This window comes from Helicoverpa zea, chromosome 27, assembly GCF_022581195.2.
Source record: "Helicoverpa zea isolate HzStark_Cry1AcR chromosome 27, ilHelZeax1.1, whole genome shotgun sequence".
In the NCBI taxonomy this organism is placed as follows: domain Eukaryota; kingdom Metazoa; phylum Arthropoda; class Insecta; order Lepidoptera; family Noctuidae; genus Helicoverpa; species Helicoverpa zea.
Genome location: NC_061478.1, coordinates 6,306,340 through 6,333,439, shown reverse-complemented (window position 1 = coordinate 6,333,439; position 27,100 = coordinate 6,306,340). Strand labels below are relative to the sequence as shown.

The 27,100-nt window shown below is 38.4% G+C and overlaps 1 protein-coding gene and 1 non-coding gene across 3 annotated transcripts; both read left to right on the top strand.

Moving 5' to 3' along the window:
* Positions 1-1,797: 1,797 nt before the first annotated feature.
* On the top strand, positions 1,798-26,435 carry LOC124643347 (angiotensin-converting enzyme-like). 2 transcript variants are annotated; one of them, XR_006985916.1, is made up of 15 exons: positions 1,798-2,187; positions 14,141-14,217; positions 14,808-15,027; positions 15,524-15,887; positions 18,242-18,433; positions 19,265-19,379; positions 19,802-19,954; positions 20,962-21,086; positions 21,837-21,921; positions 22,250-22,343; positions 23,409-23,483; positions 24,031-24,105; positions 24,623-24,968; positions 25,140-25,238; positions 26,231-26,250. XR_006985916.1 is itself a non-coding variant. In XM_047182298.1 (15 exons), exons 1-15 carry the CDS (start codon positions 2,101-2,103, stop codon positions 26,400-26,402), a joined length of 2,067 nt encoding a protein of 688 aa, XP_047038254.1. In that variant the 5' UTR covers positions 1,798-2,100; the 3' UTR covers positions 26,403-26,435. The 2 variants fall into 2 exon arrangements, 1 of the variants encoding a protein (XP_047038254.1); XM_047182298.1 differs by having other exon boundaries at positions 24,623-24,756; positions 26,231-26,435.
* On the top strand, positions 21,653-21,724 carry Trnad-guc. The gene has a single exon. It is a non-coding gene; the product is annotated as a tRNA-Asp (tRNA).
* Positions 26,436-27,100: the final 665 nt, after the last annotated feature.

Genomic DNA, 27,100 nt, shown 5'->3' with positions numbered 1-27,100 from the left:
AATTCGAAAAAGGCCATTTAGCCCAGTGCAGGGTACGCCATAATAGTAGCGGAAAGTCCCCTCTTTGAGGTGTGGCTCGGGCCCATATACGGACGGCCCGGAGGACACGGTGATCCTCACAGTCCTGGTGTGCCCTGCCTGGGAAGGGCACCGCCGTGTCCTCGTCGAGGCAATAAGCAGCGGCGACCTCTCGTGCCCGGCCCTGATTCAAGCCATGGTCCGGGGTGAGAGGTAATAGGATGCCTCGTCTCATGCAGACGCTAGAGAAGTTAACACCTCTCATCCCAGCTGCTGCCATGGACGTGGAAGGCACCGGGGCGCCCCGACCCGGGTGTCGAGTGACGTCTCCCCGCCATCGTAGGCGTGGGTCTGTGGGCGGTGAGTTTCGGGTGGCTCATCGTCCTTCCGTCTCTTAGAAGACACGGGCCCGACTCGGCAGCGCGCGTTGTTCCACGCGCTCCAGGAAGACATTCACTAACAGTCTGACACTCCTTCACGCTGCTAACCCACAGCGGGAGGAATCATTTGATGATTTATCATAGAAAAGTCGACAATAACTTAAACCGTTTTTAAAAATTAGTCAGTAGTAAGTTGGTTATACCATATTTATTACTTTGGCTAACTTTGACCAGCTATTATGAATAATATCCAGATAAAGTGATTAATTCATCACATTTTCAGGTCAATTTGGGTATTGTACATAATGACCAGTGATTATGAATAATATCGATTTAATCACTATGGCTGTAACACATACATGTAAGCCTTCATCTTTAATCACTCTATTAAAAAAAAACCGCATCGAAATTCGTTGCGTAGTTGCAAAGATTTAAGCATATATAGGGATATAGGGACAGAGAAAGCAACTTTGCTATCTAGTGAAGATATAATTTTTCCAAGCTCCGGGCTAGTGGAAGTTTCTAAAACTCGCAAAGCGATTTCGGCCCGACCCGGTAATTTAACCCGAGACCTTGTACACAGCATCTGCGCTTGCGACCACCAGACCAACGAGGCAGTAAGATGCAGATACTTGTGTCCTATCTACGATATTGATTAGTCTTAGTGAAGTATGTCGTGGTAACGCACGCGATGGCGCGTCGCATGCGCCGGCGCACACGGGGTAAATAGCTTCAGATATATCTGTTGGAGTTGGGAGATTTTGTGACAATCACAATACATGTTATTGTAGTTATAAGATTTATATTTATAATGGCAGTTTTTTTCGATATGTAAATATGATACTAGCTTCTGCCAGCGGTTTCACGCGTACCCCGTGAGAATCTGTGCACGAACCCGGGTAAAAAGTAGCCTATGACATCGATAATACTGAAAGACTGAAAGACACTGAAAGATTTTTTCAAATCAGTCTAGTAGTTGCTGAGATTAGGGCGTTCAAGTAAACAAACAAACTCTTCTTTCTGCTTTAAAGATGTAGATATCGGTGGTCTTAAAGTAGCCACCTATCGCTTTGGGGTATATTAAGATGTAGGATATTAACTATCGATTCACGCGTTACTTTGTGGAATACATTACGCGTACATTTGTTATTTATTTACTTATACTTTAATATGTTTTTATTGTAATGCCCAATAACTTAGCAATGTTATCTATCACTAACTAACTCAATGGCTGCCCTATATAACAGTACAAATAGTACTTTACCCCGTAAAGTAGTTTATAATAACAATCTCAGGATAAATAAAACAGAATCTTGGCTCGTGCCACTCCCTCGCAAGTGACGGCGTGCTCATCAAAGCATGCAGAAAACAAAAGCAACGGAAATATTACTCCAGTCGACGACAAGAAAGCCCACAGGACAGTTTTCTATTCGAACATTTAATATTTCAAATAAAACCTCGGCTGTGTGCTCGCTTATCATTGCCTAATAGTAGAATAATTTAAAAACGTAACCTGTCAAAAATTCCCGCCTCATTTATGTAAATTGAAATACTTTTTAAAAATAAAAATTGGTAATTAAATGTACTAATCGTGAAAATGTTTATAAATCTAGTTTTGCGTTTACAAATCGGTTAGAAGTTTTTAAATCGTTGTTTTTTGTAAAGTTTTGTGTATAATTGACAGTTGGCGTCTTTTAAAAAGATGGACGTTTTGAGACGCGCGTTAGTGCGTTTAATATTTTTTGCTTTCTTCACACGGCATGCAATATCTCAGGAATACTTCAGAATGGTAAGTGCACTAATTAAAAGCATTTTCAAATAAATTTTCACTCGTTATATGGTAATTTTATGCAATGGTTATCTCGGTAAATCTTAAGAGCGCATTGTGATATTTTACGTAAGTCATTTTGCAAGAATTGCAAAAGTATCATTATCATACATACTTATTCTATTGTATTATAAGATCTGGGGCCCGATTCTCCTAATTTTACTTAAGCGACATACGATTCACATTCGAATGAGATCCAATCACGACTCAATTACGATTGTAGCGTATGTGGCATTCCGCTATTTTTTCTTTGAAATAAACGTTTTTTTCCTGCAAATGATTTACGATTGCAAAATGATTGTACAGCAAACTACTGTATAGACCAAAATCACCAAAATGGCAGACCAATCGCAAACCAATCGAATGTCGTTGGACTACGATTGGTCTTATATTAAGTAGTAGCAGAATGCCCGATATGGTTAAAACTGCTATTGCGATTCTATTTCTATTCAATTTTGACATTATTAACTCAAGAGAATAGGGCCCCTGCTTGTTTTTAACAATGAGAGCACGACTGTCAGTCGTGATGTCCAATGTTCGATGCTCATGTGACGCAAAATTAAAACGACAGTTTTTCTTAAAGGAAAAGTCTGTAGCAACTAACCGTCTTACCACAAAAACTTTTAAACGTCAGTTTATGCCTTGTCTAAAAAAATGTCAAATTATGACGTTGACATATGGTTCATTTTGCAGCCTAAATTTTATTAGACAAGTGTAAAACAGGGTTTAAAGTTTTTGTAGTAAGGCCCTAAATATCTATTTTTAATAGCACTATTGTGTTGTAGTTGTATCTTTCGACATCTTTTGTGAATGAGATTTCCTGATGAATGTATTTTTGATAAAATTGAGTTTCTTACGCAGTTTTTAGACGTAACTAGCACATTTGAAATGACGACATAAAAATTATACGTCACTGTTTTTACTACGAGCCGTTTTTAAACGTTTGAAAATGAAAGGGACAAATAAACCAATCTAAAGAAAGATATTTGTCAAAATAATTACCATTTTCTGCCTACCCTCCTCTTTGAAATAAGGTTTCTAAAACCCCTAAGGCCAGTTTTTGCAAATCCACTTCGATAGTCTCTGACGTGGAAGTTGAAACGACTGCATTCAACGTGTCAGTTAGCTATAGCTATAGGCTTAAAATGGCTTTCCAAGCAAAGGGTTTAATACTTGGCTTTTCTTAGTACAGGGGCTTACATACTTATATAATTGTCCGACTCGGTAACCGAAACTTAGCCACGACGAAGCAACGATAGACAGATTTATCTTATCTGTCACTTAAGACCCGCCCTGGTGTCGCCCGTGTATATTAGAAAAATAGCTTCCGCATTTCTATGTTGCGCGTCTATCAGCCATTCTCGATAAATGAGCTAACACTGAAGGATATTTTTTTAAACAGACTAGTAGTTCCTAAGGGTGCTTCTACACGGTGCACGTAACTGGAACATGGAACTTTGGTACTTTGGTGGCTCGAATTGTTAGATCCGCACATGCTTTTTAAAATGCATATAACCTGCGCATATGCCTCAATATGCGCCATGTACTTGCAGCGTGTAGACGCATCCTAAGATTAGCGCGTTCAACCAAACAAACCAATTCTTCAGCTTCATAAAATTTGTGATAGGTATACCTAAGTACAAAATAGTGCTTTCGAGTTATTGTTATACTGTCAATAACTTATCAGACTTATCACAGCCGCTAACTTAAACATTGAAAACTAACAAACGAACAAACAGTCAAGATACACTGTATCAAACGTGACCCAAATACCCTCATTGTCTTCAGTCACGGTAAATGAACAGACAAACTTACCTACATACTTGTGTGTTATTATATACGTGACATTTTTTGTTCTACAAGCTTAGAGCATAGAACAAACTGGACAAGCCATTCGAAGTCAAAGGTTTTTAGTTCACATAGACCTATTACAGGTGCTTATGAAAGGTAAAGTTAGTTGCGCGGTTCCAAATAGTGTAGTGTTCCAAGTAGAAACTCCATAGACATCGCCTTACCTTTTGGTAAATGCACAAGAGCACCTGTGTGTGTTATGTTGGTACTTACATCATCTGCCTAGTCTTTTCCCAACTATGTTGGGGTCAGCTTCCAGCCTAACCAGATGCAGCTGATTACCAGTGTTTTACAAAGAGCTACTGCTCCTCTCTAACTTCCTCGACCCAGTTACCCTTGGTAAGACTTACTGGCTTCTGACTACCCGTAACGACTGCCAACGATGGTAAATGTCAGTAAGACTGGTGGTAAGGTAGTCACAAGCAAGAAAGTCTAACAACTAACCATGGGGTATCGCTTTGCCCAGGTAAGTGGGTTGTCGACGTCAGATAAACAGTCGCTCCTTGTAAAGCACTGGTACTCAGCTACAACCGGTTAGACTGGAAGCCGATCCCAACATAGTTGGGAAAGGCTACGCAGATGATGATTTTAACAGTTCACGCTTAGAAATTTGTACTTTTGGTAGTTCCGGTTCGTTCAATGATCTAAGTAACCTTTAAAATCTTTGCGGAGCATGACCAAAATGACAAATTGCATGGAAGATGTACAAAAACGTCATTTTGGACAATTGTTCTGTAGATTAACCCAAAATCTGAGATCGGAGATTAAGTTTCGGTCATGCCCTGTGGTCCTGTGCTAAATACCAATATTAATAATGTATCTACTTATACTAATATTATAAATCTGAAGAGTTTGCTTGTTTGTTTGTTTAGTTGAATCCGTGAGCGGTTTTACCCGCATAATTAAGAATCTACTCCTCGATAGATCTGGATAAAAAGTACCCTAAACTAGCTTTCCTCGATAAATGGGCTATCTAACACTGAAAGATTTTTTCAAATCGGTCAATCCATTTCTGGTATTAGTTTCTGTCTGGTAGGTTCAAGAACAAACAAAGTCTTTTATGTATCTATCAAAACTGACTGGCATATTGGGCTGACAAAATGTAGTGTCACTGTAAGCACATCGACACGAAAGAAGAAGAAGAATCAAAACTGAATTAATTTCTCATGGATATGTTACCAATTGCAACACCCCCATCAAAAACTTGCATTTTTATTTGCAAAATATTTTCCAAACAGTGCTTGATACAAACTATTTAAGCCACGTGGTATGACCAATCACTTTCATTGGGCCATTGTTTTCAATGCGATAGACAGACGGATGTCTGACAATGGGGAGACACTTTCGCTTCTTTTATTTACTGGTAAAACAGTTAAAATTGGGTTATGGACCTATTCTATGCCGATGATGATGTCCTCCTAACCGTTTATCGGCCAAGGCGGCTGTTCCTATAAGGAGATTAGCCAACTGCGCAGGATATATTATAGTGCACGCACATTTGCTTGAACACAGGTGCACTCACTAATCCTTCACTCTCATAGCGCGATGGAACGACAATCCGACACCACCGAAGAGAGATCAGGCGCAGAACCGACATTTACATGCGCGTAATTATATTATTTCCATTGGATGGTAATGGTGTGGGCATGTAATGAGGAGGGATGATACGCATGCAACAAAGTGTGTGCTAAGTACGAATGTAGATGGATGGAGAGGAAGTGGAAGACCTAAGAAGAGGTGGATGGATTGGCTGAAAGATGACATGAAAAGGAAGGGAGTGAGTGTCAGTATGACGAGTGACAGGAGAAAATGAAAGAGGTGACATATTGCGCCGACCCCAAATAAAATTGGGAACAGGGCAGGGGGCAGAAGAAGAATTATATTATTTCCAAAAAAACAAAGATCGTACAATAAAATGACAGCAATTCTTTGAAGTCACGATAAACCAATTTTCTGGTCCAAGATTCAGCCTTCGTAAAACTAAGACAATATGACTTTGTTAAGAAAAATAAAAAAATATACAATACACGTTTTGATTGTGTTGTGTCACAAATGGGCGGAAATCCTTATATTATTATAAACTTGTATGTATGTGCGTTACTGTAATAGGGGTATTAAATAACCTTGAATATAACAATGTCTTCATGTAAGTAATTTAGAATGACACTCTGTCCTTGTGACATTAAATGAAATTATTATTTCTGCAAGTACATGTCCATCGTCATCACCTGGCTAGCCTTTTCGTAATTTTTGTAGTTAGGGTAGGTTTCTAATCCGACCATATGTAGCTGAGTATCAGTCTTTTACATGTCCTACCTATCTAACCGCCTCAACCCAATTACCTGGGCAACCCAATATCCCTTAGTAAGACTGTCAAACTGTATACGGTTAGACTGGAAGCCGACCCCAATATATTTAGGAAAGATTTAGTGCAGTCATTGAAGCATTATTGCTCCGAATTTTTTTACTGTGAACCGATTTGCATGAAATTTTGGAATTAGGTTCATCTTACCCTTTACTTCAAAAGTGAAAATGATTTGAACTCCGCCCACCCCCTTCTCGGGTTTTTTGAAAAATCCAAATTTAATCGACGGTGTTAATGACCGTCGATTAACTTTCAGACAAAATAAAAACGGCTTTGATCTTTAATATCTGGCTTAATATTGCACTTAGAACACTTTATAAATAAACCGGCCAAGTGCGAGTCGGACTCGCGCACCGAGGGTTCCGTACAAATCCTGTATAGATAAAAAGTGAGTCTCGGGCCAACCGTTCAGTTAAGAACAATCATAGTTATTTATGGTAATTTCGTGAGAGTCAAAGTAGTTAATATTTTTTATTTTATAATATAACTAAAATAGTAGGCCAGTACCTTGTAAAAGTTATTTTATTAAAGTTATTTATATATTATTTATATACAACATTTTATAGTCATCTTTCAGAAAGGACAATGGGCACAAATATATGGGACCTGGTATACCCCACCAATAGGAATGTCATATATATCATTGGATAGGCCTTTTTATGTAGAACAATATTTACTATGACAGCTTTGCTGAAATGTTTGTCCGTTCTGAGATATAGATCAAAAACTGTGCTAAAGTTAGAACTAAGTAATCTATTGATACCTCAAGTTTTTAAAGGAAAATCTAAGTACTAATAACTTTAAGTCTTGTAAGTACTACTGTGCCCGTTAGGATCCATAATTGTTACTATTATGTAGCATTTCAACCTTTTATTGTACCAACTGGATGTTGGGCGTAGTGAGAAACCGCACCAATAGGAAAGTCATACATATCATTGGATAGGTCTTTTTAACTGGAACAACATTTACTATGACAGCTTTGTTCTATTGTTTGTCCGTTCTGAGATATAGATAACAAACAATCTTAAAACTGATGCTAATCAATACTGTAATCTGATTTTCTTTCATATACAAGACTTACACTTAGTAGTTCTTAGATTTTCCTTTAAAAACTTGAGTTATCAATAGATTACTTAGTTCTAACTTTTGCACAGTTTTTGATCTATATCTCAGAACGGACAAACATTTCAGCAAAGCTGTCATAGTAAATATTGTTCTACATAAAAAGGCCTATCCAATGATATATATGACATTGCTATTGGTGGGGTATACCAATCTGCCCATTGTCCTTTGATTGAAAATAACTAATTATGTCTTAAAGGTCATTGGGCATATCTGACCCGCTTTGTAAAAAGTGGCGGACATGAATCAAAGTAGTTTTAAATTGTGGAGAATGGTATGACGTTTCTTTGAATATAAATATTTTATTAAAATTCCATGGAGACGAATGTCCAGGATTGTTTGAAAAATATAAAAGACAAACAGTTTCAGAGGATTGTACAGGTGGCAATGCTAGTTTTTATTGTTAAAGACTTTTCATAAAGAAGGAAGATGCCAATTCGGATGACCAGGATCTGATGAGGATCTGGAAACCCTGAGAAATCGAGGGCAACTCTTGAATATTGTAGGCACGCATCGAATCATAACCAGACATGTGAGTGTATTTTTGAGGGTACTGGTAAACAGTGAAGGTTTGGAGCTGATTTGATTATGGAGACTACAGAGAGTCGAGGGAACTCCTGAACGGTATGTTACAACTACCACGTGCTTGGGCTTATTTTATTCGTGTTGGCGAAGACTTTCCACATAGATAGGTTTGACTGCCATTGTGGGATTGATAGCAAAGATCAGATATAGTTATGGGAACTCCTTTACAATTTATAACGTAACCTTGTGTTGGAGCTTATTTTAGGTGATGAGAATTCACTACTAACTGGGTTAAATCAGCCATTGCAGGAATGGGATCTTTTATTTTTGAGGGATTAATCACCTAACGAGCCCCAGTTTCAGGTTTTTTTCGAAACCGCCTGACGACTTGTAGCTGTCGAATTGTAACAACGACTTCTAGAGAGTAGGATTCGGGTCTGCTGGCTTTACGTTTCTAGAGCCTTGACAAAAGTGTAATTCTGTCCCTTTCTTGGTTTTATAAAATCGGCTTTATTTTATTTTATAGCATTTTGCACACAAATCTAACTTCAAACATATAAAAAAGCAACAAGAAAACAAAAGCAAGAAATAAATTAAAAAGATGTTAGGTGCATCGGTCTAGAAGTCGGTGTCTAGAGGATGCATTTATATTTATTTAACCACCGAGATCTAGACCGATGCATATAAACAGTTTTCTTGTTGTTTTTAACCCCCGACGCAACAACGACGGGGTGTTATAAGTTTGACGTGTCTGTGTGTGTGTGTGTGTGTGTGTGTGTGTGTGTGTGTGTGTGTGTGTGTGTATGTGGCATCGTAGCTCCCAAACGGATGATCCGATTGTAATGCGGTTTTTTTTGTTTAAAAGGAGTGTCATTCGGGAGTGTTCTTAGCTATGTTTGGTGGAAATCGGTTCAGGTCTTCAAGGTCATCAGCTCGTTTGTTAGGTGTGAGAGGAATGTTACACGCTCAGTTTACTTGCAAGCATGTGTGGGATCTGAAATTTGAAATACTAATGTCTTCTGGAACCACTGAGCTGGTCTGCTGTTAGGGCACGAAGGTAGGAGACGTAACCCTGAACTGCCTTTTAGTAAACCCATCGAGTTTGGGCTCGTTGAATTTGTCTTGACTAGTTCTCTTCAATTGACGAGAACCTGATACTGGAAATGGGATGTGGCGGATGAAACCCTGGAATGCCGGAATGAAACGGATAAACCGATTTATATCTTCGCTGAAAATCTAGAATGACCAAATGTGTATGTTTCCTCAATCTGTGCAATTCTCCCAGAGCCAGTATGTTATGAGGATTGTTAAACAGCATCCTTTGGCCGAGATCGCATAGAGCGACCCCATCTTAAAATAAAAGAAATTAACTGAAAGAAGGAAAAATTAAGGAGCTCCTTCAAAAAGCATGAAATAAAATTAAATTATAAATTTAAAAAAACCCCCGACCCAAAAAAGTACGCAATTAGTATGACAAAAGGTTAAAAACGCTAAACCCTATAAAAAGCAAAAAATAACTTTTAACTCTACGTAAGTACCAACTAAAGCATGTCAGACTAAACTAAATTTTGACGTGTCGGGGGACCGCTTTTTACCTTCAAAAATACTTACATAAATCAAATAATACCTACCTAATTACAACATTCGTATAAAACAAAATTATATACACAGTTATAAGTAGTATATACTTAATTACTTCTAACGTTAGGCTAATAAATTAGAGCGGTCCCCCGACACGACAAAATTTAGTTTAGTCTGACATGCTTTTGTTGGTACTTACGTAGAGTTAAAAGTTATTTTTTGCTTTTTATAGGGTTTAGCGTTTTTAACCTTTTGTCATACTAATTGCGTACTTTTTTGGGTCGGGGGTTTTTTTAAATTTATAATTTAATTTTTTAGAAGTGTGAAGTGAAAAGTTCTCGTCAATACGAATAATATAAGCCCAAACACGACGTAACTAAAACATACCGTTAGGGAGTTCTCTCGACTTTCTCACGTCTCCATCATCAGGTAAGCTCTAAACATTCACCGTTTGATAGTATCACCAGACATACATCTGAGAATCAATAATTAAATTAATCCTATGCATGCCTACAATTTCTGATAGTTGCCCTCGATTTCTCAGGATTTCCATCATCAGACCCTGACCTGATGACAATGGAAATAAACGGTGAGTATACTCTTTCACTACAAAGAAATGATTTCTCAAATCCGTCAAACGTGGTCGTTTAAATTCCCCATTGAAATGAGGAAAATATTTGATGTTTACACCTGTACTGGGATTCTATAAAACTCGATCAACAACTCGCATTTCACTTCGATTCGTAATGTCATTTCATACTTTAGGGGAGGTAGGGGAGGGATGGGCACTTTTTCACAATTTATTGCATAAAAAATCAGATTTTACAGATCATTATCAACTTTTATTGCCATTTCTTATATTCGGCTAGATATAATGAAAGAGCTTTCCTAAAAATTACAATCAGTTTCAACATTACGAGATATTTAAACGGTTTTATTTAGCTCACCCCGTTTGTTTTATTATTTATTCTTGGATCAAATTTAGTAATTCAAATTTCACCCTCTTCCTGTCAACCGATTGGTCTGAAATTTTGTATACACCTTTAATTAAATCCAATATGGCCGCCGGCACAAAATGGCACAGCCCCCTCAATATGGGTATCAAATGAAAGGGCTACACAAGTAGAATACTGTCAGCAACCCCAGCGGGGCGCAACAGGGCCAAGGCCTGCCTGCACGTCGATTCTATAAAATTCGAACAACAACTCGCATTTCACTTCGCTATTCACTCTCACTTCGCATTCGATTCAGAACGACCTTGATTTTGCATTCTGTAAACATCACCTAATCACTTGCGAAGTGAAGTGAGCTCGACATCGACCAATGCTGTGCTAGTGACTTCCCCACTCGACAAAATGTCAACCGAGATTAATCAGTTTTTAATTTTATCAGTTTTGACACAGAATTTTAGCTAAATATGATGTTACCATAGAGAGCATTGGACACTTTTGACTTAGTTTATGAAAAAAAAATCGGTAAAAAAACTTTTAAGTTAAACGGTTTTATCTTATGTGCACTGAAAACTAGAAAATAAAAAATAGTTACTTACCTGTCAACCTACGTAGGTGGTCCCGGTCATATTAGACTAAAATAAAAACGTGGGGCCCATTAACTATTGCTGTAGTACTCTCTTCTAAAGGTATAATAGGTGTGGATTGCATCGACTTACTATAATTGTAACTGGAGATTTTGACAATCAATAATTAATAATAGAAAATACACATACCTTTCATTAGTTTTCTCTTTATAACGATCCGAAACCGCAACAAAATATTTAAGTACTTTTACGAGTGTTTGTTCTTGACAACTCACAGAAATGACAGATAGTCTATGGATGAACACCGTTACCAGTCGGTAACGTAAACTACCCAATTAAAAAAAAACAAAACTATGATCAGAAATCAGAATAAAAGGACCCCCCTTTTATTCTGATTTGATCATGTCTCCCAACTGCCCATCTCTCCCCTACCTCCCCTATAGATAGACAGATTTTGACAAATCTGTCAAAATCTCGACTTTGATTTAGTTCAACTTGTCAACACGCTCGATAGTGAAGCGCTAGTGTAGTTTGACAATGTCAATCACGAAACTTTAAGGTAGAATTCCGTGGGTCGCGATTGTCGCAGCCGCGCGCGACAAAAGTCAACCTATGAAAATGTATGGCACCGCTGCCGAGGGCTGCGACAGTCGCGCGCGGACGACGAATTTCGTGAGCCGCTCGCGGCCGTACGCTTCTCAACATGGTCTAGCGCTTAATAACATCTATAGAATTTTAGTAAAACCAGAATTAAATTTTTGACAATGCCGCGAGCAGCTTACGAAATTCGTCGGCCGCGCGCGACTGTCACGGGCCTCGACAACGGTGCCATACATTTTCAAAGGTTGACTATTGTCGCGTCCACGGAATTCTACCTTTAGATCGAAGTCGAAGTGAGAGTGATGTCGAAGTGAGTTGTGATATTTTATAGAATCGACATGCTGATTTGCTCTAGATTCCCATGGTTCACATTGATGCGACTAATGCCATAGTAAATCAGAGCCTTTATCATTATACTGTGCTATATTTCGTTCGTATCCGCCGTGGGTATGGTTTCCATACTAAGGTGCCCAATGACCTTTGAATGATTTAAAATTTTTCACAGTTTAGAGGCAATTATATTTAAGAAGTGTTTGATATGAATTTCACTTTTTATTCAAAACTTTAATATTTCTACGCGTTCATGTGAAAATGGGTAGGTAGTAAGTTTATAATAATTAATAAAATATTTTATGTCATGTAAGCAAAAATAATATTTTTATATTTTATGTAACTTCAAATTTATCATTTTCGCAATTTTTCCTTTATCTGTACTACATAACGTTGCTTCGTGCCGAATTTCAAGATTCTGAGTTCACGGGAAGTACCTTGTAGGTTTTGATTCCCTAGCGTGTGACGGAAATTCGTCTAAGGTTTCGGTAAAACTGCTGTATCTTTTGATCGCTTTAACTTAGAAGTTTGATTTTTTCATTGCTTAAAGGGACAATAGACCTAGGTATTTGGTATAAATTTCAATGTGGTACCTTTATTCGTTCGTAAGAAATAAGGTAGTAAGTTTCATTTTATTAAAATATTTTTATTATATTATATAACTAAAAAAAAATTGATTTTCGCAATTTTTCCTATATTTGCATTATATGACAATGCTTCATGCCAAATTTCAAGATTCTGAGTTTACGGGAAGTACCCTGTAGGTTTTGATTCCTTTGCGAGTGTCGAAAATTTGTTGAAAATATCGACATAATCGGTTGTATCTTTTGATTGGCTTGGCTTAGAAGTTTGATATTTTCACAGCTTAAAGGGGCAATAGACTCGAGTATTTCATGTGAATTTCAGCTTGATACGTCCACGCGTTCTTAAGATAAAGGGTCTTGACAGACAGACAGACAGACAGACAGACGGACAACAAAGTGATCCTATAAGGGTTCCGTTTTTTCCTTTCGAGGTACGGAACCCTAAAAATCAAATTGTTCATTGTTTTACCTGCTACAATTTTGTTCTTTATTCATTTTCGATAAAACGTATATTTTTGGAGATATTTGCAAAAAACCGATGAAAAACGTGAAAAAAATGCGCATTTTCAATTGCCAATAACTTGAAAAGTATTGGATTTTTCAAAAAACTTTATAGACAACTTTTGCTTAAAGTTAGGTCTTCTATCGGTATCAGAGGTCATTTAGCGAAAAAAAAATCACCCCCGAGAAGGGGTGGCAACCACCCCCAGGGTGGTTGCGGAGTTCAAATCATTTTCCCTATTGAAGTTAAGGGTAAGATGAACCTAATTCCAAAATTTCATGCAAATCGGTTCACAGTAAAAAAATTCGGAGGTAAGACCGTATTTTTCGCTTCAATGACTGCACTAATTACGCAGATGATGTGCGCGTACACTTATGCTAGCTTTGGATTCGCGCTGGGACGCGTACAATTATTTTGTTCGCAGATAGGTTTTGTTGGTATCTCAATAGACTCGTGCATGTAAAGCGTAAAATATCGGGTGTGTCGTACACTAATCACATTAAATAAAATACGTGTATATACCTACTGGTTAATATATGTCGATTAGCACTAAGAAAAAATAAAATACGTAAAAATAAAAAAAAATGATTTTTTCAAAGTAAATAGAATAAAAATGTGCGAAAATTAGAGCACTAGTCAGTCATTAAAAACAACGGAAATTCTCACTGGTCAAAATATTCAATACTCTTAACTTTATCTCTGCTTTACACATGATGTTGTAAATTATAAAAACGAAAAATGACTCCATAAATCACTCCAGAAGAAGAAGAGGAAGAGGAGTGATCTATGGCGAATTGTAAAAAAAAATACCTAATCGAGTGGTTTAGCCACAGGAGTCATTTTTATTTAATGTGATTAGGCACGACACACCCGGGCCTCTATATGCCTATAAATAATCATTAATGTTTATTTTTCAGGGGGTGAACACAAACTCAGCGGAGGCCTCTCAGTTCCTCCGCGAGTATGACAGAGAAGCGTCGGGAATGTGCTATAGGTAAGACCCTTCTTTGTTTATCCTTATGATGAAATTCCACCTATGTGAAGCCCTGTAACGCACACAAATGTTTCTTCTGGTCTACTCGCTCTAGCAAACAGTAACAAAATTGCGTGCGAACATTTCCAAAAAGTCCTCGAAACTGCAACCTTTGTGCGCGAACACATGCTAGTTGTTGACTCGTACTGGCAACAGTACCTACGGGCAAATGCAAACTATATACAAAGCCATTAGAAGCTTACATTCCTGCTTGTGATCTCTCTCCGGTGGTGTCGGATTGTCGTCCCATCGCGCTATAAGAGTGAAGGAATAGTGAGTGCACCTGTATCTACACAGCGCGATCAACAATTTATATGGATGACATTATTAGATGGTTTACGTTGCATAAAAAAGTTCATATTCTATAATAGCGACCCGTCCCGGTTTCGCACAGGTACAAAACCTTCCTCTCTTCAATCACTCTGTCTATTCATGAAAACCGCATAAAAATTCGTTACGTAGTTTTAAAGATTTAAGGGATATAGGGACAGAGAAAACGATTTTGTTTTATACTATGTAGTGGTAAAAAAATATATTCCTCTCAATTCCAGGGTCACGATGTCCCAATGGAAATTCGTGACGAACATAACGGAATACAATCGACGGAGGATGATGGAGGAACTAGCCCTCAGCTCCAAGTTCGAGAGGCTCTCCTGGAGGAAGGCTGCTGCTTATGACTCCTCGAGGCTGTCAGACCCTCAGGGGAGGAGGCAGTTGCAGAAGATAGTGCAGTCTAGTAGAGCTGCGTTGCCTGATGATAAGTATTCTGAGGTGAATGGTATCTTTATTAACTTAAGATTTGTCTTTGCCCATGTTTCACAAATATCTTGATTGATTGATTGATTTAATGATAGAGGTGAAAATAGTGAAGAATTTTCGAAAATTATGTTATTTATTGAGAGAAAGGAGGAAAATACTTTCACTGACTCCTGCTTAGGTTCTACATGCTTGTGTGTACTACGTCGTGCATCCATATAAACGTATTCTATAGCCTTTCCCAATATATGGAAAGAGGACTGAAAGAAGTTTCCAAATCGGACCGGTATTTCTTAAAAATAGCCTTCCAATGAAATGCCTCTTCAGCTTTAAAATATAAGTACCTATAGACATGATGACATATCAGAATTTCCTCTATGTAGCAGAATCTAACATTGAAAGAATTTTCCAAATCGGAGCAGTGTTCTTGATATAAGCCCATTCAAACGAAACTCAAGCCTTATAATATTGGTATACAAAAATAATTTATTCAACCTCCTATCTCTTCCAGCTCCAACAACTAATATCAGAAATGAAAGAAATTTACAACTCTGCAAAAATCTGTCCTTACGGTCAGAAGCCTTATGATCCTCACATACCCAGGGTCCCTTACAGCCACGAATTCCAGGACATACCTCAGGGTTACCAACTAGCCAATGAGCCTTACCAGCACTATCAACCTTATACAGAATCTACGGAATCCAACTACTGTGATATGCAATTGGACCCTGAGATTTCGAGGATTTTGGCACATTCGAGGATTGAGAGTGAACTGCTGTATGTTTGGAAGAGCTTTCGGGAGCAGACGGGACCGAAATTGAAGAATCGGTTTATGAGATATGTGCAGTTGGCTAATCAGGCTGCTGAGAATACTGGTAAGAAAATATTGGTCGGTTGTGGTCGATTTTGAAGATTGCAGGAATAATGTTCTAGAAACTGTTACACTATAAAAGAAAGCTATTAACTAAGTAAATAATATACTACTACCATCTTTAATTAAACGCCTTCCTCTCTTCTAATTATTTTGTTGTGCACATCAGGGTCCATAATAGGCATGATGACAGTAATCAAAAATCATTAAAATAATATATTTATTAAATTAAACTTGAAGCTTGGAATATAAAACGCGCATTGTTTTCTTTATTAATAATGTGATTAATATGTATTTTTATAAAATAAAATTACCAAATAAGGCAATCCGCCATGATATCTTGAACACCAATCAGAGCTCGTGACGTCATCTCTCAAAACAACTCGCGCGAAAGCGCGCGAACGTCACATTTCGTTATTGTGAACTTCCACTGCGATCTTTGTTTTTAATTAATTAATTGTTTATAACACGAGTTATGGAGCCCGGATTTATCAAGGCAAACAGCGCTAATTTGCCTAGAATTGATATCATAATGCTGGGAAAGTTTTTGGCATCAAATAAAGATTTTTGTTCAACTGAATATAGAAATGTTAAAACTTCCATGTAAGTATACTAGTTTAATTAAAAAACAATGAGATGAAACCTAACCTCGAAATAGTTATTCACATTATAAACTATGCTAGAATCTAGAGAACTATGTAATAACTTACATCAAAGTGATCTTCACAAAAATAAAGTTGTACCCTGGGCAATATTGCTTTTGAATCTCGCCTTGCAAGTTTAAGCCACTTGTTTCGTATTTTTTAATTGTGAGGAACGTACACAAATAACTTATCAGGAGTTGTTTTGGATATGTTCTTACACTGGGGGACCCCACAAGACCTATGCCCTTTCGAATTCATATTTAATAACACAAAAAACTTAATTATTGCACGAGCGTTGTTTACTTGCGTCTTGTAATTTCAGTCGTGACGTCACAATTGACGACATGTCACTGACAAGCGTTTTCGCGTCGGATTCAAAGTGGACAGAGAAAAATGCAATTATTTGATAAAAAAACTTCGCATTTTCTTAAAATTAATAATTTTTCATATAAAATAGACGTATACCTACATCATACAAAGGAATTTAAAAATTTGTCATCATGCCTATTGTGACTACCATTTTGTATTTTCCACCTAATGTACTTACATTATAGAATGCAATAAGCGATATGATATGATAATGATCCATCATGAAACAAAAGAAAGCAAAATCATATTAATACTGTAATTGAGGGCACACCGTATGGCTGCGGGATTATTCGTGCGAGTTACCGCGGCCCTGGTACAAAAAAAGCCTACGACGGAACACGACGGTTTTCAGTTAGTAAGAGTCTGACACTCCCTCACAGCTGCTAACCCACAGCGGGAGGGATCATTTGATGATTTTTGACGTCGTTAAAAAAAATCACACTGTATACTAATCTGACATCCGAGTGTCGGCCGATGGTTGACTGACAAGATTTTGAAGGTTATCGTGAATATTGTAGCCGGTTTGATATCGACCGGATACCTAGTCAATCGTTGTAATATGCCCACTACCATTCATATCTATAGAAAGGGATAAGGGCAGGAGGATGACGAAGTATAAAAAATAAAACTTACGAAGGAGATGGCCAAAAAAACACCCAGAGTCGACAGAAACTTCATATGTACGATTGGATTCAGTATAATGTAAGGATTAAAAAAAGTATTTCATATTATCTAAAAACCATGGGGTTCTCTTTTTATAACGTTTTTTCGATCATGATTTTAGTTCACAGAAAAGTTTACTTTTACTGTTTCATGTTCATTAGAAGTTGAATGCAGACTCATGATTGAACCGTTTTGCATCGCTAAGTCATTTGTTACATTTGACAATGTCACATGGCGCGATTTTCAAAGACAATTTTTAAAAAGACGTTTCATAGCCAGTTGTGAAGGTTGCATATAACTGCGAAACCTCTCCAAGTATGTAAGGTCGGTGCTTTCGTGTTTGGAGTGGTTAAATATAAGACCTTTTAATCACCAGGCAATCTCAGTAACTATGGGGATATTACTGTTGGCAAGTATAATCTTAGTGTACATAGATTTTTTTTTATATTCCCTGATGTAAATGATCTTTAAAATCAATATAAATTCAACGACCTATTTTTGTGAAAATATGATATAGCTCCTATGCCCCATGGATTTCAGGCTGGAGTTTTTGGCACCATCAAAGGTCTATCATAATGAACCTATTGGTAAGCATTTCATTGCTGTCGATTCTGGGTTTTTTTACTATGAAAATTTGGCCATCTCCTTTCCATAATGGCTAAGGTCTCATAATCTTCTCTAGGCTACAGAGACGCCGGAGACCAAATGCGAGCAGCGTACGAAGACCCATCTTTCAGGGCGAGCGTCGAAGAGATGTACAACCAAATACAGCCATTATACAAGCAACTATTCACTTATGTCAGGAGAAGACTGGTGCAGAGATATGGGGAGACCAGCGTGAGGTCTGATGGGCCTATTCCTGCTCATTTACTTGGTAAGTAATTAAATACAGCCGCTTTAACTGCCGCGTTGGTCTAGCTGTCGCAAGCGCGGCTGCTGAGCCTGAGGTCTCGGGTTCAAAACTTACACAAAGCAGCCTGGAGCCTGGAAATTGGTGATTGATACCTGCACCCGTGCATCGGAGAGTACGTAAATGTCGGTCCTGCGCCCGACCTCTCTCCGGTGGTGTCGGATTGTCGTCCCATCATACCATGAGAGTGAAGGAATAGTGAGTGCACCTGTGCCCAAGCAAATGCTTGTGCACTATAATATATCTTGCGCAGTTGGCTGATCTTCTTTTATGAGAACAGCCGCCGTGGCCGATAATCGGCTAGGAGGACATAATCATCATCGTCATCAAATACAGCCATTTTACAAGCAACTCTTCACGTATGTCAGAAGAAGACTGGTGCAGAGGTATGGGGAGACCAGTGTAAGGTCTGATGGGCCTATTCCTGCTCATTTACTTGGTAAATGCAGGGAAATGGGGGATGTCTTGGTTCCTGGAAGAGCTATTAAGACAGGATCTTTAAAATTTGGTCTAATGGAGGAGAATTTGCAAGCAACGGCATGTATACTATTTTGAAATCCAAAATTGATCGTGCCCATTAAGCGTCATTGCCAGTCCTCAGCTCGGATGTTCTTCCTAAATATGCTATTCGCCAATCCTTGGAAAAGCGCTCATTCCTTCTCTATATGAGAAGAAAGCACAGCCTTTCCATTGTTCTCGCCTTTTTTCAAGAGAGTATATCCAGAACTGTCAGTCATCGAAGATTTTGATGGAGAACCCATTAAGTCTTTGATCCAAACTTCTTCTTATCTTCAGGTAACATGTGGGCACAAAATTGGAAGTCGATCATGGATCTGGTGATGCCGTTTCCTCAGTCTCCCAACGTGGATGTGACAGCTGAGATGTTGAGGCAAGGCTTCACGCCGCTCAGGTAAGACTGTGAGAAATTCTTGTTTTCAGAAGATGTTGAATGATTTTGTAAGATCTTCTTCTTTTCAGAAGATGTGTTAAAATGGTGAAGAGTGAATGCGTTACGTTAGTTAAGGTGAAAAATGTTAATGTCACAATATTACAATGTTGAATAATTTTTAGAAACGATTTTTAATTTATTTAAGGCTGTTTTTCCCGATGTTTTATTTTAAATAACAACTAAGGAATATGGTGAAGAATTGCAGTCACCTCAGCGACCTGGAAAAAATATTTGAAAAAATTCATTCAATTTAAAAACTGGATGCTCGAGCTTTCTTCGATGTTATTAAAAAAAAAACTTTAATTAAATATTGCCTCAATTTAAGTCTCAAAAAGCTAAAAAAAAAACTAGCTACTACCGCAAAATTCCCTTTCAATTTCCAGAATGTTCCAAATGGCCGAAGAATTCTACACATCCATGGGTCTGAAGCCAGTACCTCCAGAGTTCTGGCGCGGGTCCATGCTAGTGCGGCCAGCACAGCGGACTGTGCAGTGCACGGCCAGCGCCTGGGACCTCTGCAATAGGATCGACTACAGGTGAGTGTACTAATGAGGAGTTGTAATCCATGGGTCTGAAGCCAGTACCTCCGGAGTTCTGGCGCGGGTCCATGCTAGTGCGGCCAGCACAGCGGACCGTGCAGTGCACGGCCAGCGCCTGGGACCTCTGCAATAGGATCGACTACAGGTAAGTGTACTAATGAGGAGTTGTAGTCCATGGGTCTGAAGCCAGTACCTCCGGAGTTCTGGCGCGGGTCCATGCTGGTGAGACCAGCACAGCGGACTGTGCAGTGCACGGCCAGCGCCTGGGACCTCTGCAATAGGATCGAGTACAGGTGAGTGTACTGATGAGGTCCATGGGTCTGAAGCCAGTACCTCCGGAGTTCTGCAATAGGATCAACTACAGGTCATCATCATCATCATCTCCCGAACCTTTTTCCCAACTATGTTGGGGTCGGCTTCCAGTCTAACCGCATGCAGCTGAGTACTAGTGCTTTACAAGGAGCGACTGCTTATCTGACCTCCTCAACCCAGTTACCCGGGCAACCTAATACTCCTAGGTAAGACTGGTGTCAGACTTACTGGCTTCTGACTACCCGTAATGACTGCCAAGGATGTTCAATGACAGCCAGGAGCTACACTTTAACGTGCCATCCGAAACACAGTCATTGTTGTCCAAGATATACTTAGAAAGTACATACAATGTATCCGGTTAGACTGGAAGCTGACCCCAACATAGTTAGGAAAAGGCTCGGGAGATCATGATGGTAGTATACTTAATATGTTAGCTCCCATAACATAAGCTTAACAGTAGCTTACCTACTCCTTGATAACTAGTCCTCAAACTTTTACCGTCGCACCACAAAAACTTTTAAACGTCTGTTGAACACTTGTCTAAAAATATGTCAGATTACCTATGAGGTTGAAATGAGGTCCGTTTTGCAGCCACACTTTTTTTTAGACAAGTGTTTAACAGATGTTTAAGTTTTTGTAGTCAGCCTTACTATTTTTGTTAATTTCTAGAACATACTTTCTTCTGGTTCCAGGATAAAGCAGTGCACAGAAGTAACGATGCAGGACCTGGTGTCCACTCACCACGAGATGGCACACATACAGTACTACCTGCAGTACTCCGAGCAGCCGCAACTCTTCAGAGACGGAGCTAACCCTGGTAACCAGTCTATCTATAGTTATATTATAGAATAGATGCAGGACCTGGTGTCCACTCACCACGAGACGGCACACATACAGTACTCCAACCTGGACAAAGGTGGACTTGGGTACAGACCTGGTATCCAGTAAGAAGTATATTTCTATAGTTATATTACGCTAGTCTCTCGTACGAACTACTTCACGCAACTGGATAAAAAAGTAGTTTATAGTCGTCCTCGATAAATAGCAGCGGTTATTTGATACTGGAATATTTTTTTTGCAAATCGTACCAGTAGTATTTGGTTCCTTAATGAGATTGGTGTATTCAAGTAAGTATTAGCATATTATGCAGAAATAACTGCCAACCAAACCCTATCGCATATTATACATATTACCTATAAATTAGTTGTTAGGAAAGTACACATACATATTTACATTAGCCAGACATATAAAACAATCAAAAAATTCAATTTCAACTAAATAATTGAGCTTATCACACTTGATTAAACATTAATTACCATCGAATTAACTCAAAATACAATGCGTCTGTACTAACAAATCACTAATTTCAGCTATCACAGCAAGTCTTCGGTAGTATAGTGGTAAGTATCCCCGCCTGTCACGCGGGAGACCGGGGTTCGATTCCCCGCCGGAGAGATACTTTTTGTAATTTTTTCATCCAAAACATACTTAAGAAATTACTTTTTATTTTATTTTTTTGTTAATAAATAACATTATTTAAGTTAAAAATATTGTTTTTTTTTTTCAGCTTTTCATGAAGCGGTTGCGAACGCCGCCACTTTGTCGGTCTACAATCTTCCCCACCTGCAGAGAGTTGGACTTTATCAAAATAAGTAAGTACATGATATAGTACATAATACTACACATACATAAATATTAAACTTGATATTCAGTAAAACCGGTCATATTTTTTTTAATTTTCCAAAATTTATGACTTTATCAAAATCAGCCTAGTTTTTTTCTCCACAACTAAATTAAGGAATAATATAGGATAAAATACATTCAGAATTTTGTCAAAAATTTACAAAAACTCACCACACCAAATTCCATCTAAATCTGTTCAGTAATTTGCCAGAAACAAGCATTAATAACAAGTACACAAGTTTCACATTTATTTCCCACTTGGTCACCCATCCACTTTAAAACTGCTTAACCTTTCAGGAGTCACGATCCTTACGAGGTGGGGATGAATTTCCTCATGACCATGGCTTTGGAGAAGGTGGCTTATCTACCCTTCGCGTTCATGGTGGATCAGGTAACAAATAATTATTTGTCTAGCCTTTTCCCAACTATGTTGGGGTCGGCTTCCAGCCTAACTGGATGCAGCTATGCTCTCGCTATATCTAACTGGATGTACCAGTGTGTCACATGGAGTGACTGCCTGTCTGACCTTTTCTCTTAAGTTACGGATCTACCGTAGTGGTACTTGTGACGCCACGCTTATTTATTCTTTTTATGTAATTCCTTAGTCCACTACTTACATTATGTACTCCTTTATATACTCTTCCTACCCCTATATTATTCCCTTATGCATACTACCACTATACATACATATTCCCCTAAGTACTACCAGTATATACTCCCCTATATACTCCCTTATGTACTCCCCTATGTACTACCTCTATATATTCCCTTATATACTCCCCTATGTACTCTCTTATGTACTCCCCTATGTACTCCCTTATGTACTCACCTTATATACTCCCTTAAATACTCTCCTATATACTCCCCTTATATACTCCCTTATGTACTCCCTTATGTGAAGTTATGTACTATTTTATGTATTCCCTTATATACTCCCTTATGTACTCCCCTATGTACTCTCTTATATACTCCCTTATGTACTCCCCTATATACTCTCTTATGTACTCCCTTATGTACTCCCCGATGTACTCCCTTATCTACTCCCCTATGTAGTCTCTTATATACTCCCTTACGTACTCCCCTATATACTCTCTTATGTACTCCCTTATGTACTCCCCGATGTACTCCCTTATGTACTCCTCTATGTACTCCCTTATGTACTCCCTTATGTACTCTCTTATGTACGCCCTTATGTACTCTCTTATGTACTTCCTTATTTACTCCCCTAATGTACCTACTCTCTTATATACTCCCCTTATATACTCTCTTATGTACTCTCTTATGTACTCTCTTATGTACTTTCTTACGTACTCTCTTATATACTCCCTTATGTACTCCCTATATACTCTCTTATGTACTCCCTTATGTACTCCCCCTAACTCGAGGTTCATACTAGTCAAACTCAGAACTTCCTTTCTTTGAAGTCGGTAAAAAATTTCGTGAATTTGTGTTACAGTGGAGGTGGTCAGTTTTTGAAGATGGCGTCCAAAATATGAATTCGAGATGGTGGCAAATGAAGTTACGTTATCAGGTAAAATTTTTGAAGCTTTCTTTTTCTGAAGTCGGTCAAATGACTGATTATTGTTTTAAGGCAAAAGTTTATCGTCAAGATAAACATCAGTTTTCTTAAATAACTGTTAACTATGAATTTTCATGTTAAACTAAAGAATTCTGTAGATTTAATTTGTTATAAACTTTTTATGCAGGATAACATAAATATCATGCCATAGATATAAATATCATGTCATAAAGTATATGCGATAGGATTTAATGTGATTGTGAACGACACACCCGATGTATACAACTAAAAACAATTATAAAATGTGTATTACCTATAATAAAAAAAAAATATCTTGAAAAAAAATATTTATATAGTGTGTAAATAGGAGTTTGTATATACTTGTAGCTAGTTATCTGTACTATATAATATTGCAATATTAATGTTAAAATATTTCCAAACTTCATAATTGTTGTTAGTAAAACGGTCGTTAATGTTTTCTTAGAATTTAGGCTCAAGGAGACTTTAGCCCTGCGGATTTTCCTGCATTTAAAATGATAAAACTTTTGTCCATTTTCAGGGAGTAATTCCACCAATACCAAGACATGAGAGTGACTTTGATCCGGGCTCTAAATACCACATCATTTCTGATCAGGTAAACCAATTTATTATTTAAGAATCGTTCCCAATATTAAATCTATCCGTTCTTTGTTTACAAGAGATAGGAATTTAACATTATGTACTTTTAGGGGGCTAATGTCTAAATTCTATCTTTAGTTAGCATATCATAGATATGTAGACAGAATATTGGGAAAAGTCGTAAGATTTGTAGTGGCTTCCGATGAACTTATTTTTTTAACCCCTCCGAAGCAAAAGTTTGACTACTTTGTGTCTGTCTGTGGCACTGTGGCTCTTAAATGGATGAACCTATTTCTATGAACCGACTTCCCATAATCCTTTCTGGGAGGTACCTTTTCTTTTCAATTCGTCGCGGGAATGTTTTTTTAACGTACATATTTTCACCGATTACTCAAAGACGCCTGGGGCCTGAATTTTTTTTTTTAAACGAATTAACTTCACAGGTGGTCTCTGATGGATTTGAATGAATGAATTTAGTGCTAGTTTTTTTGTTTGATCAATATTTGAAATTTCCTTTTTTTCTTTTTTTTCAGGAATACATCAAATACTTCTTAGCCACAATCCTGGAATTCCAAATCTTCGAGCAACTATGTTCAGTGTCCGGACACACCGGACACTTGTACGAGTGCGACGTGTATAGGAGCAGGGACGCCGGCCGCGTGCTCAGGTGTGTAGCGAGCCGGACAGTGTGTGTCCGGTGCAGTGTCCGGACACACCGGACACTTGTACGAGTGCGACGTGTATAGGAGCAGGGACGCCGGCCGCGTGCTCAGGTGTGTAGCGAGCCGGACAGTGTGTGTCCGGTGCAGTGTCCGGACACACCGGACACTTGTACGAGTGCGACGTGTATAGGAGCAGGGACGCCGGCCGCGTGCTCAGGTGTGTAGCGAGCCGGACAGTGTGTGTCCGGTGCAGTGTCCGGACACACCGGACACTTGTACGAGTGCGACGTGTATAGGAGCAGGGACGCCGGCCAGATTTCTTTAAACTATCTATCCATAATTTTGAAAAACAGTAGATAAGAAAATAATCTGTAATTTTCATTTTCAGTGAAATAATGCAAGCCGGTTCTTCTAAACCCGCTTCGGAAATCATCAAATCCATGACCAGAGGCAAAACCAATAGGATATCACCTGAAGCTCTCGTCAAGTAAGTACTGATGATTATCAGCCACGGCGGCTGTTCACATATAAGGAGATCAGCCAGCTGCGCAGGACATATTATAGTGCACAAGCATTTGCTTGGACTGCGGTGCACTCACTATTCCTTCACTCTCATAGAGCGATGGGACGGCAAGCCGACACCACCGGGGATCTGATGATTATGTACATAAGGGAGACCTTAGGGAAGTATATAAGGGAGAACTTTGGGGGAGTACATAAAGGAGAACTTAGGGTGGAGTATGAAAGGGAGAACTTTGGGGTGGTACATAATGAAGTACATAGGTTTAGTATATTTATATATTATATACATTATATACTGGATTATATATATATATTATATACTGGAGTACATAGGGGTAGTACATAAGGGAGAACTTAGGGGGCGTACATAATGGAGTACATAGGGGTAGTATATAATGGAGTAGGTACATAGGGGTAGTACATAATGGAGTAGGTACATAGGGGTAGTACATAATGGAGTACATAGGGGTAGTATAATGGAGCACATAGGGGTAGTACATAATGGAGTACGTAGGGGTAGTACATAATGGAGTACATAGGGGTAGTACATAATGAGAGTATATAAGGGTAGTACATAATGAAGTACATAATGGAGTACATAGGGGTAGTATAATGGAGTACATAGGGGTAGTATAATGGAGTACATAGGGGTAGTATAATGGAGCACATAGGGGTAGTATAATGGAGCACATAGGGGTAGTTCATAATGAAGTTCATAGGGGAGAAATTAGGGGGAGTACATAAGGGAGAACTTAGGGGAGTATGAAAGGGAGAACTTAGGGGAATACATAGGGAGAACTCGGGGGGGAGTAAGTACATAAGGGTGTACTTAGGGGGAATACAGAAGAGAGAAGTACAGTAAAGACTAAGTATAGGGTTAAAAAAATTCAGAGTTCGCTCACAGCTACATTCCCAGAGTCAAGCTATTTTTTACATTTTAATGTATTTTCTTCCCAGATACTTCCGACCTTTAGAACTTTGGCTTCGAGTCCAGAATCGAGACGAGCCCCTCATAGGATGGAGTTCTAACTACCACGACGTCGCGTTGTTCGCTCCCCAGAGAGGGGGAGTGGGGGGGAGTGCTAGCTCCTATCTACTGATCATCAGTGTACTTTGTATTGTGGTGTAAACGTTGTTAAGAAATATATTGTATTTTGGATGTGTCGTTTTCTTTAATCCTGACGTTTCGGATCCTTTACAGCATCCATGGTCACGGGCAGACTAATTTAAGACAAATAATATAAAATAACGGCGATAAAATCCGTTAAAGTAATTTTGTTTTAAATGTCTAATAATCGCTTAAGTGACAGAAATCAATATGTGTAATGGGCTTTAAATTCTCTTCTTAAAGTCAGATTTTGAATAATACTTATTCAAATTTTATTTACTATTTACATAAACACACCAGGAAGCAACAAACTTATAACTCACTTTTGAGCAAAAATGGTTAATTTTTTAGGCACGACAAATTGGCAGCTGTCATTTGACTATCTCTAGCAGTCGTAACGAGTAGTCAGAAAGTCTGATAACCCGTCTTACTAAGAGGTACCTACAGGTTGTTCGAGTAACTGGGTTGAAGAAGTCACATAGGCAGTCGCTCCATGTAGCACACTGGTACTCAGCTACATTACACACGTTGGAAAAAGCTAGGAAGATGCCATAATTTTGTTAAAAACCTAACTACTCCATTTTGAATGACAGCCAAAATAAGTGGAACGAAATTAATTCAAAATTCATGTGCACATTATGTCGAAATGAAAATAAAAGACTAGGTGGACAATCTCCAAAATATTTTGAACTCTTTCGAAGACTTATTTATTTTGTTTG